The sequence below is a fragment of the Nannospalax galili genome, unplaced genomic scaffold (assembly GCF_000622305.1).
Source record: "Nannospalax galili isolate Female #2095 unplaced genomic scaffold, S.galili_v1.0 scaffold461, whole genome shotgun sequence".
NCBI classification, from domain to species: Eukaryota; Metazoa; Chordata; class Mammalia; order Rodentia; family Spalacidae; genus Nannospalax; species Nannospalax galili.
Window position 1 is genome coordinate 2,906,611 of NW_008349975.1, and position 15,197 is coordinate 2,921,807.

General features: G+C 34.5%; 1 protein-coding gene across 2 annotated transcripts in view; it reads right to left on the minus strand.

The window, feature by feature from the left end:
- The window catches only part of Glra3 (glycine receptor alpha 3), a 175,501-nt gene that overhangs the window by 67,604 nt on the left and 92,700 nt on the right, over positions 1 to 15,197 (minus strand). For both annotated transcript variants that reach the window (XM_029570437.1, XM_008847144.2), the window contains exon 6: positions 2,084 to 2,166. In XM_029570437.1, coding sequence (XP_029426297.1) covers positions 2,084 to 2,166 — 83 coding nt within the window. The remainder of the gene's footprint in view (positions 1 to 2,083; positions 2,167 to 15,197) is intronic.

Below are 15,197 nucleotides of genomic sequence, written 5' to 3' on the forward strand. Positions count from 1 at the left end.
TTTTACTATTTTACTTCCCTATTGTAGGAGAGGAAGTGCCAGGCCTAAGCTCAGGCTGCGCTCTCCAGGTCGTGGGCTGGACCCGCGAGGAAACCTACAACACCCTATAATCAAAATTTTAGTATTTCACACTGGTGATGTCTTCTTATGCTATTTGTGTTTATTTTTAGATATTAAATAAAGAATTATATCCTTAGGATATGATGATAATAAAAGATCCTGTCCTTGTTGAGTCAGTTAACAGCACAGCTTTATGGCCATAACTGTAATAAATTATTATCCAGTATTTTCCATGACTGCAAGGTCCTTCCTATCTTATTTCAACTAAGAATTGTGCATTTAGAAATGTTTTTGTGATATAAATAAAAACTTAGAAATTAAATATAGAACTCTTCCTGTAGCCCTATCATTGTGTATCTGTTTGTACTATAAATTCTTTAGGGATACATCTTGAGTCATAATGTAGGTGTGTTTTCTTCAATTGTCTCTGGCCTCCACATGTGCACATACACAAAGTACATATGCACTTACACACACATTTTCACACATATGCAATAAATAAATAGATAAGAAGGATATCAACTATTTTTTTGCATTTTAAATTTTGGACAGTTCCTCGTTCTTCATTAGAATTCAGTAAATAGCATATTCATGAACTGCTTTGTCCTGTGGACTGTCTTATTCATTAAAAAAAAAAAAGTTTTGTCCCTCTGTTTTATCACACAGCAGTCAAGACACAGAACCCTTTCTCAAACTGCTTTTCTTCATGGCTCACAGTTCAAGGAATTCACTGCTAAGAATCAATCTTTATTACTCTTCCCCATTTATAGAATTAAACAGCTTTCCCAGTTTTAGATAACTTTTCACTTACTTTAGTATTTTATTTATACCTGTGTTTAATATTTAAGATATACTTGAAGAAACAAGTCATTTAATTTTTATACACAGGAGTTATTACCAGAGAAGCAGATATTTACAGATCCTTAAGAAAAACAGTACAGGTTGGGGACAGAGCGGATGGGTCATGTTTCCCTATGAGTTTCGTTCGCCCTCTAGTGACAACTCCATTTCACTACAAAACTTGCCTGTCAGACCCTGAAGTCTGAAGATAAATTTACAAATTTTCTTCAGGGAAGAATTCAAATCAGACCTTTCCTTTTTTAATTAAACCCTGACAGAGCATAATTACAGAGAAATGTTGCATATTTATTTCTATTTCAGTCTGATTAAACACTGTAAAACAGCTAGTCATATTGCGACAAGCCTTTAATCCTAGCACTTTGGAGGCAGAAGCAGGCAGATCTCTGTAACTTCAAGCCCGGTATGGTCTACATAGTGAATAAAGACTGCATAATGAGACTCTCTCCCAAAGAAAGACCACAATAAACCAATTACTTTTATTGTTTACAGTAGCTTGCTATATCACTTATTCTATTATAAAAATGTTTACAAAAACACATACACCTGGCCCTTTCATTTGTATCAACATTAACCAGAAATTTATATGATCTATTTACAAAGAAGACATTTAGAGGAGTCCCTAAATGTGGACAAATCTCTGATAATTTGTGAGAGAATTCCTTTTTCCTGAAATGGTGCAAATAGCTTATTCAGCTAAAACAAACACTTATTACTGGAAAAAAGCATAAGATTTTGAGCCAGACATCTGTCATCAACTCTAAGGTACACTTTTCACATCTCAAAACACATGAATCAGAACGTATTTGTTTCAAGTATGAGATGATCCATAGGGAGTGTCAGATCATTGCAGGCATTTGGCAAATGAATAGCATTTTGTTTTCAATGATTTGTCCATTTTACTTTGATGACACATATAGAGGCATATACCCAATTAAAAGAATAACAACTGATTTCTAAATCCTCAAGGTTGTTTCTTTTGGGGGATATAAAGTACCTGTACTGAGAGATATCATTTACTCCCAGGACCTACTGAAAAAAAGCAACTGTTTATTTAGTAAGCATGTGACTGAACAAAAACTCTAAAATTAATTATCTGAACCATTAAAGACTTACATCATCGGTATTTTAAAAATAATCAGAAAATGTAATTGGTCATACGTACAGCTTTCCAGTTGCATTATACATGTTTGCACATCCATTGGAAAATTTTTGAGGTCCATTGGACAGGAGAGTGTTAATGTTAATCTGAAAGAATTGAAAATAATTAAAGGAAACTTAGAATGACACATTAATATTTTTGGAGGTAGGGAAAATGGTTTTGTGTTGATAGCCACTAAAAACTGTTCAGATGAAAATTTGCCAAGTTGTTATTTAGTCTGGAATTACTATGCTCTTATACATGAACCTATTTCAGGGGAAAATGCTGAAACATCTTATTACATTTATTTATGTATTTATTTATTCATTTATTCCATTAGACTGTGCCTGTAGATGACCAGAAAAGGCATTTCCTTCCAGAAGTAATCTCCAGAAGATAAATTGAAGGTGGATTATTTAAAATTATTACCAAATACACAAAGACACATTTTCTTGAAAATCATATTTACATTATTTAAGAAACCTATAAGTACACAGAGTTGAAGTCCTAAATGTAAGAAAACAGAATGAATAATTCTACATGAACATTTTATTCATGTTTTTAGTGAATATACAGTTGTATTTATCACAGTGAATTTGGAGAGATTGGAGGTTTGGTAGTAGTTTTAACAGCAGCTCCTGCTTGGGTTCCAGCATGCTGCCAGGTCTCATCAGAGTCAGGAAAAGGTTTTCTAGTATCCATGATGTAATATCATGCTCACCAAACAAATGTCTGAATTTTGTTCACACAAAGGAAACCTGGATGGTCTACACCAGCATCCTGACTGTTGCAAACATTCTTCCTGCACTTCAAGAGTTTTAACTAATGTGTTCCAGATAATCCATTAATCTTGCATATTTTTTCTAGAAGAATATAACTAATACCTCTTCTATGTTTACCAAGAATTTGTAGTTCCTGAACCTTGGATAGAAAGAGGTCCAGAGGCAAAGTTAATATACTTCAAAGTTCTTTTCTAAGAAATCTCCACTCAGTCACTTTGATTAATATTTCCCACTGAAATTCACTGTGTTAGAGGCAGGCTGAGTAGACTTGTTTGCCTGAACTGGGTGAGCAGGGTCAGAGTACTTCAACCTCCCTGTACTTAGCTTTTTCATTTCTAAAGTAGAGATGATCATGGTATCAACTATGGGGTTGAGGTAAGGTGTCATGTGCTGACACATGTAATTCTCCTAGACAGGTGCTGGACACATAGGAAATACTGAATACTTTCTAGATTTTAAAGATTAGTGTGTACTGTAGCTGTCTGTTTCCCCTACTTGCTCCTCCCCAAATTCTAGCATGTGAGAACAAAGAAAAAGTAAATCACATGTGAGAACTATTATAGATTTTATTTTTTTTTAAAAACCCTAACAAATTTGACAAATATAGTTACGTTCTTTAAAATGGCATTTTTAGGTAGATCACAGGAATAACGTTATAATGACATATTCTCTGCTGACTATCTTACTGACATAGGTTCAGCTAGCATAGTTTAGGAGACATTAATGAATAGACATATGGGGCTGCCAAAATGTTAAAAGTCCCAGGAAAATCATTTGGTAATTCATTCAAGTTACAGTCCTTAGCACACTAAAGTAATTTGGTGAGCTCAATATTCAGAAGCAGGTTTTTAATTCTGGTTCAGCTACAATAAGTGACTTTGTAAGTAATCATTGAATTTGAAAGCGCACTCTTCAAAAGGCAATTGTAAAATTAGATGGACACAATGTTCCCTGTATTGTGAAAGGATTTATCAGAAGAGAATACACATGCACATTCTGAGACACACACAAACATTAATTTTCCAAATATCCAAGTCTCTTGCCAGTCAGTTCCCAGAGCTGACTTGTAGAATGCTCTGACCTTTTGAAGAGAAGTAAATGGTGTTCTAAGATGCTTTTCCACATTTTCACCATGCATATGATGTCAAAGTCATATCCTGGCTATTTTTCTGGCATAAAATGGAAGACATTACATAATTCCAACAAAAAATATCAGTTCAAAAGAATTATTTGGCAAAGAAACATGGTTTGTGGAACTCCTGTTGTAAGTCATATCCTATAAAAATCTATTTTTTTATTTTGTTTTATTTTTATTTAATGTAGAATATAAGATTTTTTAGCAAAACTTTGATGAAAAGTGAGTGTCAGCATGGTGGGTGTTATACTGAACTTATTTATCAAAATATGACATGAAAATTAAACACATGCCCTAACCACATCAAAGGTAAACTAAACCTAGAGGCAATTACTCATATTTTACTGTTTTGGAAATGAATGACTACTTGTGTAAGAAGGACACTAAGTTCTCTTTCTGAGACAAGATATGTAAACAGGATGCAGGACTTCTTATTTCTCCCTAAGAAGTCTTGGCTTAGTTAGGTAGTGATGATTTTTTTTAAATGTTGACTTGCCTTTGAAAACAATTGGCCTCATTGAAATTTAATTATGATCCACTTTTAAAGTAGCATTGCTTATAGTGTGCTGTCTGTCCCAATCTCTGCTTAAAGCTAAAAATGTTTTCTCATTCTAACATAGATCTTATAAACAAAATAAACATTTTATGTCCCTATTAATATATAATTTTATATACAGCAATAGTTTATTTATAACATTTTCATAACCAAAATAGGTACTGTTAAAATATCTCAATATGTTACAATTTGATATCATAAAGGAAGTGGTCTATTGAGAAGCAATATGAAGAACTTTGAAATGATACCTGTACAACCAAAATAACAGTTACATAGCTTGTTTTGTTGTAGGAATCATTCCAAATATTTTATAGGTGGTAACTCATTGATTCTGTAATATAAATTCATAATACAGGTAAATAATAGCACATAATTCTAAACATGAGGAAACTCAGAGGTAACATAGCTCACTTGACACTATATAGCAGAATGGGCAGAGCAGAACTTGCAGTGCTGAGGGGGCTAATTCTAGATCAATGCTCTGATCTTTCAAGTAGACTGCCTTCAAAGCACTGAAACAGTTTGCTTTTACATATTTTAATAGCACAGAAATTGATAAAGTGTACACACTTTTAGTGATTAAATTTTAAATAATACAGGCTTAAATCATTCTTCCAAAAGTAATTAGAGAAATTTAATTAGAAGTATAAGGAACCCTCTAAGGATTTTTTTTATAATTGAGTGATTTGGTATTTGATTATGAATGATTCTATAGGTAATAAATAGCTTAAAAGAGATAAGATTGAAGGAACACTGGAAAGGAGATTAGAATTTGTTAATATGAACTAAATCTAGAGGATTGTTTTGTCATTTGTTCTTAAAGCAAAGCATAAATCTAATCAGCCCATGACTACGGCAATCACAGTGTTGGTAATGGGTGATTGTCCTTATTGGAAGTTGATGTGAATAAACTGTGAATCTCTTTAGAAATCACCCATTTGTTCACACACTTCCCACATTCATGCACGCACACACACACACACACACACACATATAAAATGTCACTATAGACAGATTTTCCTTCAACAAATAGCATTTTAAAAACCATCAGTTGAGGTATGTCACTTTTTTTGTTTAAAGATATTAATGTCTGTCAGCATCAAAAATAAATATGCTATCACATAAACTGAAATTACTTGCACAACTAAATTTTATAGAAATAGTGGTCAAATCTAGATCAAATTAGGAGTTGGAATTCTGGTCCTTGAGAAGGTGAATGTAATATCTTTGCAATAAATGTTCTTATTTGATTTTTAAGGGAACGAGTTTTTGCAATATGAAGTCTAACAATGTAAGGTTTTATTAAAGTAACCATATACAATATTTAACTACTCCTGATGTGCTTCTGTGGTCTTCTGATAAGGATATTGCATCCCTAATAACAAGTGATAAAACTGGCGCTTATGTTGGGACTTTCAAAAGACTGGATTTTATTTTCAAAGTCTAAAGCACCAGATCTGTACTTTTCTGTCTTGTTTTCTATTTTGAAAAGATAAAAGATACAAGTTTAATACTCATTGTACGCTGGACACAGTACTAACTTTTTCATTCATTACTTCAGGCTCAAGAAAACTGGTATTAGTATTTTCCTACATGCAAGAAAATAAAGGTTTTAGAAGTACAGATTCTTGCCCAAATTCTAGCTAGTAACTAGCAGAGCCTAGATCTGGAATGAAAGATGCGGTTTTCATTGGGCCTCTTGCTTTGCCATGTCTCTTGCTGAACATACCAAGACTGTGAGTCCCTGACCACTGTTGAGCTGTGCCAATTTCCATGATTATTTAACCATCAGATGACATTCTAACATTAGATTATGTTGCTCACCTGAAAAAAGAAAACCTTATTTACAATTTGCTCTAAAAGTAGCGTGTTTTCCAAGCTCTGCTTTCCAGACATAAATGGTTGTACGTTATACTCATCTAAGCTGGAGGTCCAGGAGACTTGAGGACAACAATATTCTGATATTTCCACTGCTTGCTTTTTTTTACTAATGAACTTTGCTATCTTTGACTCATGGGTCTTGGGTTTTCAGTCAACATTCATGAATCAGTGACAAACTAGCCTTAAAACTAGCATAAAATAAAGTTTGAAACAATCTGGAGGCAAATGTGTGTCTGCAAAGACTACTCCTGAAAAAACTATTTAAAATATATAATTATAATGTGTGTATAACATTTAAAATTTTAAATAATTCCATACAATATAAAACAGCCACACCACTGTTTCATCCATTTCTATATCAAGTTCTTCAGAGGTAATCTTTCTTTAGCTATTTGTTTACCATTTATATCCATAAATCTATGCTGCTGCAATATTGTACGTGGTTTTTAAAATGTCGGTTTAATATTCTACTAGGGAAATGTAAGAATTTTTATCTTATAATATATTCTATGCATACTTAAATCCCCACTAATCCCAAAGTTTAGTAATATAAACACGGTTAAACAAACATGAAATATTTACGTTATGAATCTGTGATTATTGTTTGTAGATTCAGAGTTTGCCATAATTACAGCTTTTGTATTACATATGCTTTCCTTACTATTAATAAGTGTCTCGTTTTAACTATCATTATAGTTTTATATTCCTACCACTGCTTCAACCAAACCTGCATCACAGTTACAAATCCTTCTCAGTGGTTAAACACAGCAGGGAATCTAGTCCTGCTGTTTTGATGGAAATTTCTCTTCGTTTTTTTTCTGTTCTGCCTTTCAAGTTATGTTTTGGACTTTTGTACTGATGTTCTGATTTTTACATCCTTCTCCTGACATCTATTTTTCTTTTTTACTTTGATTGTACTTTCTTCAAATTTTTTCTACCTCACCTTCCAAACTTTTTACTAATTTCCTGCACCAGTTTCTCTTATTACATATTAATGTCTTTTCTTTTTTCTAGAAATGTCATTGTGTGCGTGGAGTTGTCATATTTGTCCACATTATTCAAAAATATTCTTTTTGGGGCTCTCTTCTGTCATATTTTGTCTAATTTATCTTTTATTTGTTTTCTCTTTCATGTTTTATCTCTGGTCCCTGCCTTAAAAATTATAACAAGATATTTCAAATGTCTATTTCTGAAAATGAGACACTAAAAATGATTTGGAGCTCAACTGATGTAAGATGGTCATTGAGAAATGTTTGTAATTATAGGATGCGGTGTTAATACAGCTGCCCAATGCTTCTTCACTGCCAGTACTGATAGAGCTTCTCTCTTGGGCAACTAGTTCAACCAGAGATGTAGCCATCTATGTGTTGCCCAATGGAGGTTTTCAGTGTGACTTTCAGAATTTTAGGGTTCAGCAAGGGATAGCGCCAATCTATTTACGGATCTCATCACAGCCTCATTTTCTTATGATGCCTGATGACAAGAACAGGCTATGCCTGTGATCATTGTTCTTGAAACTCCTTCCAAAACCTTCTCTGACATTTCTTTTCTGCTTTCTGCACAGGTCTAAGGGAAAAAGAATCATCCTTAGTTGAAGAGCACAGGTTAGGAAATCAGGAAGAGATTCTCGCTGCAGTTCCTGCAAAGCCCAAATCAACTCTCTTTTCTTTCATTTTAGTTCTTTGCTATCCTTCAGATGCTGAAGTCTTACTTGCCTCAAATTCCTAAAAGCTTTAAGATGCTAATTATCTTCTGCGTTCTGTTATCTCCCCCACGTTGCCTTACTTTTCTGCTATGTGTGAGTAAGTTGGTTTTTATAAACATTCATTTTCAAGTTTCTTAGGCTGTGTTGTCAAAACGTGTATGTTGTTGGGGTTTGTCCATTACTTTCATCTTCCTGTGTATTAATGCCACTTTTATTCCTTATTCAGTTCAGTCTTTTGTGTCAGCGGGGCTTAAAAAGGAAATGCAGATGAATGCTCAGGTCCAATAAGTTCTGTTTGCCAGGACAGTCTCCCTCTTTCTTTGAAGAATCAGGATAGCCAGATCTCACAAGAAGCATCACAGATGCTCTGTTTGTAGATTGAACAAGTTTTTTTGTTTTTTTGTTCTGGTACAATTTTTGTTAACATGAGTCAAGATTTGAGGCATTTGAAGATTTCAAAGCTTCTGTGAGATTTCCAAAAACAACTCACAAAAAATGAAATTTTCTTTGATCACCTAAGCCAGGACATAGCAATGACTAGAAACCAAGAGACCATCTGTTTCATTTGAATTCCTATTGAAAGACAAAAGATGCGTTTCTGAATTATTTCATAGCTTTTCCTCCAAGTGTTTGAAGAAATGCAAGCTATTTAGAATAGATGACACTATTTACAAAAGATTTAAATTTAACATTATTCCTTCATTTCAAAACAAAATACTTATTATTTCCAAGGAACAAGGTCTTGGTAATAATACTGAAATTCTCTTTTTAAGAAATGTTAGTACTTTTAATATAATGTATTTGATTCAGAGGAAGTGCAGTTGTTGTCTTAAAATTATACAATCTTCTTGATAAAAAGACACAGGTTATTAATAAATCTTTAAACTAGACAGTTAATTGTTTTAGGTTTTCATTAGGTTGTTATTGTTTATCAAGAAGATCCTTCTCCCAATGAAGGACTCTTGCTTTCACATTCTATTATATTTAATGATGAGGAACGATGTAAAAGCTTACTTTTCTAAATGAGCTTTTAAAAAACTTTAAATTTTATATTCCTCAGAGGAGAGGGTCATGCATGCCCAGTACACTAATGGAGGTCAGAGGACATTTGAAGGAGTTGGTTCTTTGCTTCCACTATGTGAGTCCTGGGAACCAAACTCAGGTCAACTGTCTTGGCAACAAGTGTCTTAACCCACTGAGCCATCTCACTGGACCCAAAGTTTAGCTCTTTATGGTGATATTTTTCCAACTCCAATAAGACTTATAGATAATAAACATCCACAATCATGTTTTATATATTTAAAAAACACATGACACATACACTAGAAACACACAGCACCGCATAGACTCACCACACGCATACCACATACCACATACACACACATATACACCAGATACACACACACCACATACATATACACATACATTCCTACAGCACACATATCACACACACAATATATACACATTCATTCATACAACATACACACCATATACACACATGACAAGTACACACACCACATATATACAAATACATACCTACAACACACACCACACATACACAACATATATAAACACAATACATACATACACAATACATACATACACACACCATATATACACACACCATATACACACATACACACCTACATAAACACACCACACATACAACATACACACATATGTACCACATACACACAAACACCACATACATATGCACCTCACATTCATATACACACCACATACACTTATGCACCACATACATATACCATATACACACAGAACTCATGCACACACATAAGACCACACATGTACAATATACACACACATGCATACATACCTCATACACATACACACCACATACATACACATGCCACATAAAAACACACCAAACACATTTACACACATACCACATACACAAAATACACATACATACCACATACACACATCACAAATATACACACCAAATGTACATACACACACACCACATATACACACACCAAACATACATACACATACCACATACAGACTACATGCACACACTATGTCAATTGTGTCAGTGGAAATGGTCTCCATATTCTACCTTTGCACAAAAGAATAACTCATGGTACTTTAGTGAGATTTTTTAATAGTTAATTACTGTTTTATTTATTTTATGTGTGAGTTGTATTTCTATATGTGTGTGTGCAATGGGCATTACATATCACATGTGTGTACAAAGGCATCACCTATCACATATGTAGATGTTAGAGGACAAGTTACAAAAGTGGGTTATCTCTTCTATATGTGGGTCCTGGAGACTGAACTAAAGTTGTCAGGCTTGGCCTCCAGCATGTTTACACACTGAGCCACATCACCAGCCCTGCTGGTATATTTTTATAACCTTATACCACTTGAAAGATATCTGAAGTAAAATAAATTGTTATGATTCGTGAACAATTGTCTTATTTTGCAATGCTGGGATTGAACTCAGGGCTTTACATAAACTAAGAAAGCACTCTGCCTCTGAACTACACTAACTGCAGCACAAAGATAATTTTTAAATTAACAGGGAAAAATTAAACTTGTTTAATTTATACCTTGTCATAGATCTTTTGATAATCACCATGAATCCACAGCTCAGAGGAATCAAGATTCATGCCACAGCTTAATGAACTCTGTCACTTAATATATGTATTTATTTTATGAGTGATACATAACTCATTCTTAAAATTCAAATAATATAAACTTGGGGCTGGAGAGATGGCTCAGTGGTTAAGAACACTGACTCTTCTTGCAGAAGACCCTGGTTCAAATCCCAGCACCCACATGGCAGCTAACAACTGTAACTCCAGTTCCAAAGAACCTGACAGCCTCTTCTGTCCTCTGCCAGCATTGCACGACACAGGTGCACTTACCTACATGCAGGCAATACACGTATACACATAAAATAAAAATAATACATAAAAATTAAAAAAGAAAGGTATCATAGATTGATTTTATTATTATGTGAATATCAGAAACACTTACTATGCCCCTAGTGTATAGTGTATATGTGCTACACTTTTATATAACTGAAAAGGCTGTAGGACTGTTTAATCCAGCATTCCCACAAAGCAGGTGAACAGAGTATTATGCTACAGTCACACTAGTGTATCCACTACACTAGGTTACAGTGGTTACAGTGCCACTAGGCATTAAAAAAGAATTTCAGACCCACTGTCCTTGTTACTTTCTATTGGTGTGATCAAACACTGACCAAAACCTACATGGAGAGGAAAGGATTTATGTCTTTTTACTCTTCTAAGTGACACTGAGGGAAACCAAGGCAAGAACACAAGCATAGGCAGGGCAGAAAGTTGGAGCAAAGGCTATGAAGGAACACTGCTTACTGACTCCCTTCTCTGGCCTGTGCTCAGCCTGCTTTCTTATACAGGACCACAGGCCAATTCCATAGATAAAATTCCCCAATTGAGGTTTCCTCTTCCAAAGTGTGTCAAGTTGAGAACTGATGCTGCTATCCAACATAACTGATCTCTTGTCAACTCGACACACGGACACATTACTATCAAACCATAACCTTCCCATTTCTTGTCCTCAAGATCTGTTAATGCTAATATCACATTATAAAATATGGTACAACCTTAAAAGTTCTGCAGTCTTTAAAAAATTTAAACATTTGAAACTTTAAAGACTCCTTTAACGGTCTTAACTGTGGGATCCTGACAACCTGATTCAGTCTCTCAGTTCCCACATCCTGTTCTCCTTCTAGCCTTGGTCACAGGCAATACAAAGGACCAAAGAAAGGAATGTATGCCCAAGAGGCTACAGAAAGAAAATAAAGGTATAACAATGGTAACACAAAATGGGTTCACAAACACAAAGAAGTTAAAATGACAGTATACAATTCACAACTTTCAATAATAACACTAAATGTCAATGGCCTCAACTCCCCTGTCAAAAGACACAGGCTGGTGTAAGGGATCAAGAAAGAAAACCTAATTTATTTTTACTCTTAAGGTCGTTTGAGGATCTGTTCTTCAGGGAAACATGGAAATTTACAACATGTTAATTAGTAGAGGTAATAAACATTACCATTGAAATCTACCCGATGACTTTATAGACATACACAGGTACCAAGGATCAAAGTGCAACCAATTATGACTAGTAATAATCAGATACATACAGATTAGAGATGCATGTGCCAACATCTCAGTGTTAGTAGCAAAAACAATGAGTCTTTCTGCAAGAAACAATATATTCTAAAATGAAATGGAGATCTTTTTTTAAAGGTTAAAAACTCATTCAATTTTATGTCTTATAGGGCTTACACTGAGTTCAATATTGTATAACTGTATTAATTCAACTGTGAACCTAGAAACTTACAGCCACTTGTAAAAGAGATGTGTGAGAGTGTGTTACTGAATATGTTAAAGCTGTAATGAAATGTTTCTTCTAATCATGTAGTTATTAAAAGTTAAAAAAGAAAGAAAACCCATCTCTTTGTTGTTTTCTTTGAGGAATTCATCTCACCTTCAAGGATAAACACTATCTTAAGGTGAAAAGATGGAAAAAAAATGCGAAGCAAATGGCCATAAGAAGCAAGCAGGTATCACAATCCCAGTCCTCTGTGAATTTGCTCATATGAATTTACAGCAATAGTGGCAGTATGCACAAAACCCATGAAAACTCAATCAGACAAAAACGCAGCATAGAACTGCGTAAATAAGCAGCAGGTCCTAATCTTAGTCATATTTTTTAAAACGTGATTTGGATTAAACTTAGACCTTTGTGCTTACTTTGCAAACACTTGCCCCCTGAGCTTTCTACTCAACCCAGGTCCATTAAATAACAGGCTGGTTATTACACATCTTTCACTGACTCAAACATCATTTTGTAATATGATTTCATATATTTTTACACACATAAGTATACTTATATAGGTAGAAATCAAGTAAGCATAAAATATTTCTCTTAAACTTACATATATCTTATAGGCTGCTTTTAACCAATACATCCAGGCTTAGCTCATATTCAATATTTAACGGTATTAATCTATCATTGGCTTCAGCCCATGTGCTTATTAAAGAACATATAAGCTCCTTTTGTTATTACTCTTTCAATGACACAGCAGGCATCTTTGTAAATAGATCTTATGTACGCAAAATACCTTATCATAGAATTTAGTTCCTAGAAATAAAATTACCAAATTGAAGAAAAAATGTAGCTTTTCAAGTTTAACAAATCATCCTCCAAGTTATTAATAATATTAACTTGTGCCCATGGAGTAGGAAGTTGGTAAATATTACCAGCACAGTTAATTTCTGTCTGTCCTTATGAAAATGTATACGTCAGTTTCATTTTTCCTTTGTATAAGTTATAGTTTTGCTGTGTGAGTTATAATTTAGAAAATTCAAGGTGAGAAGAAAAGTCTATTTTATTATCCCTTTTTTGCTATTTTCTTTTGTTCTTGAACTTTCTTTGTTCCTTCTTTCACCATTTTCTTTCTGGTTAGAAAACTTCCCCACCTGTGCTCCCAGGGTAGATTTGCTTGAGATAAATTCCCTAGTGTCTTTTATCCACAAAGGACTTGATTTCACCTTCATTTCTAAAGGATATTGTGCTCTCAAGTTCTAAAGTTCTAGTTCTTTGCTGAGACTTTCTATTTTTCATTTATCCCAAGTCTCTTGGCAATTGTTCATCGAAGCATTTTTACCATGGCTAAGATCTGATATTTAATTGGCGTTAGCTTATTTTTTCATTCCATTTATGATGATTGGTCCTTTATGTGAGAAATGAGTTTTGACTGAAGTATAGACATGTTTATATTCTTTTGTTGGACAATGGATCTCATTTAAACTTTGGATTTTTAAAATTATTTCCATCTATTTTTGCTTTTTATATGTTTTGCCTGTTTGTATGCTAAGTGCACCTATGTCATGCCATGCCTGTGGAGGCCTGAAGCGTGTTGGATTCCCTAGAACTGGAGTTATGGATGGTTGTTAATCATCATTTGGGAATTAGGAGCCAAACTCCAGTCCTCTGGAGGAACAGCCAGTGCTCTTAACTGCTGAGACATCTCTTCAGTCCCTAACCTTTATGTTTTAACTGACTTTCTCTGATGCTGCTTTACTAGTGCAAGGGGGAGGTGCTACTTGGTTGAGGCCAGCTGTAGTCAGACATCAGAGTTTCCTAATAAATCTCATATTGACCTGTGAAGGGATGGGCTCCTATAGTAAGCAGGAAGCTCTGGCTTCTCATGGAGTTTATGCTGACATGAAGGATGGAGTTGGCCTTATTACTGCTAGGTGATTTAAAACTCTTTACTGTTCATTAGATTTTTGTGAAACTACCTGAGAGGGAGAAGGGATTCATTTCTGTTCAATGAGATTAGCTCTGTACAAGGTCTCTTCTGATACTGTAACACTGGAAACTCACCACTTTCTGGGAGATTGAAAGCCAGCTGATTGTTTTTTCCTTGACATGGCCTCGGTATATATGCTGGGATACCTCACTGCAACCTAGCAAGATTGAAAGTCTAGGCTCATCTCTTAAGCCTGGTTAGTTTTGAAGTGAGATTATGTGGTATCCCATTTTGTTGGTGGCGTCTTTTTCTACAGTATTTGGTTGGAATATAGAAGTTGGTTAAATTTACTTTCATGTTAGACTGCTGCTTTCCTAATATCCAGTTTGAGATTTGCTAGAGAACTTAGACTTTTGCTGGAACTTAGTTCATCAGCAGGGCATATTGCTGTTTCTAGGATGCTGGTTTCTTCATCTCCAAGTCTGGGACAGACAAGGCAACAGAAAATACCAGGACTCCACTGCAGCGTCGTTCTTCTGGTTATACCATCCTTAGTGAGCTTGCCTTCTTTCAGACCCCACTGAATAGTTCCTAGTTAGTTATATGTATTAAGTCCAGAGCTTGGAAAATATATGCCTGATTCACTTCCCAGGAGTTAAATTCTTACTATATTTTAATTATGTATCCTGATAATTCTCCCAGAAAGTTCAGTATCCTCTTGCCCTGATCACCATGAAGCTATTCATCCATGAGGAATAGATGTCTTAATTAGTGATAAGTCCTGGAACTTATGGAATGT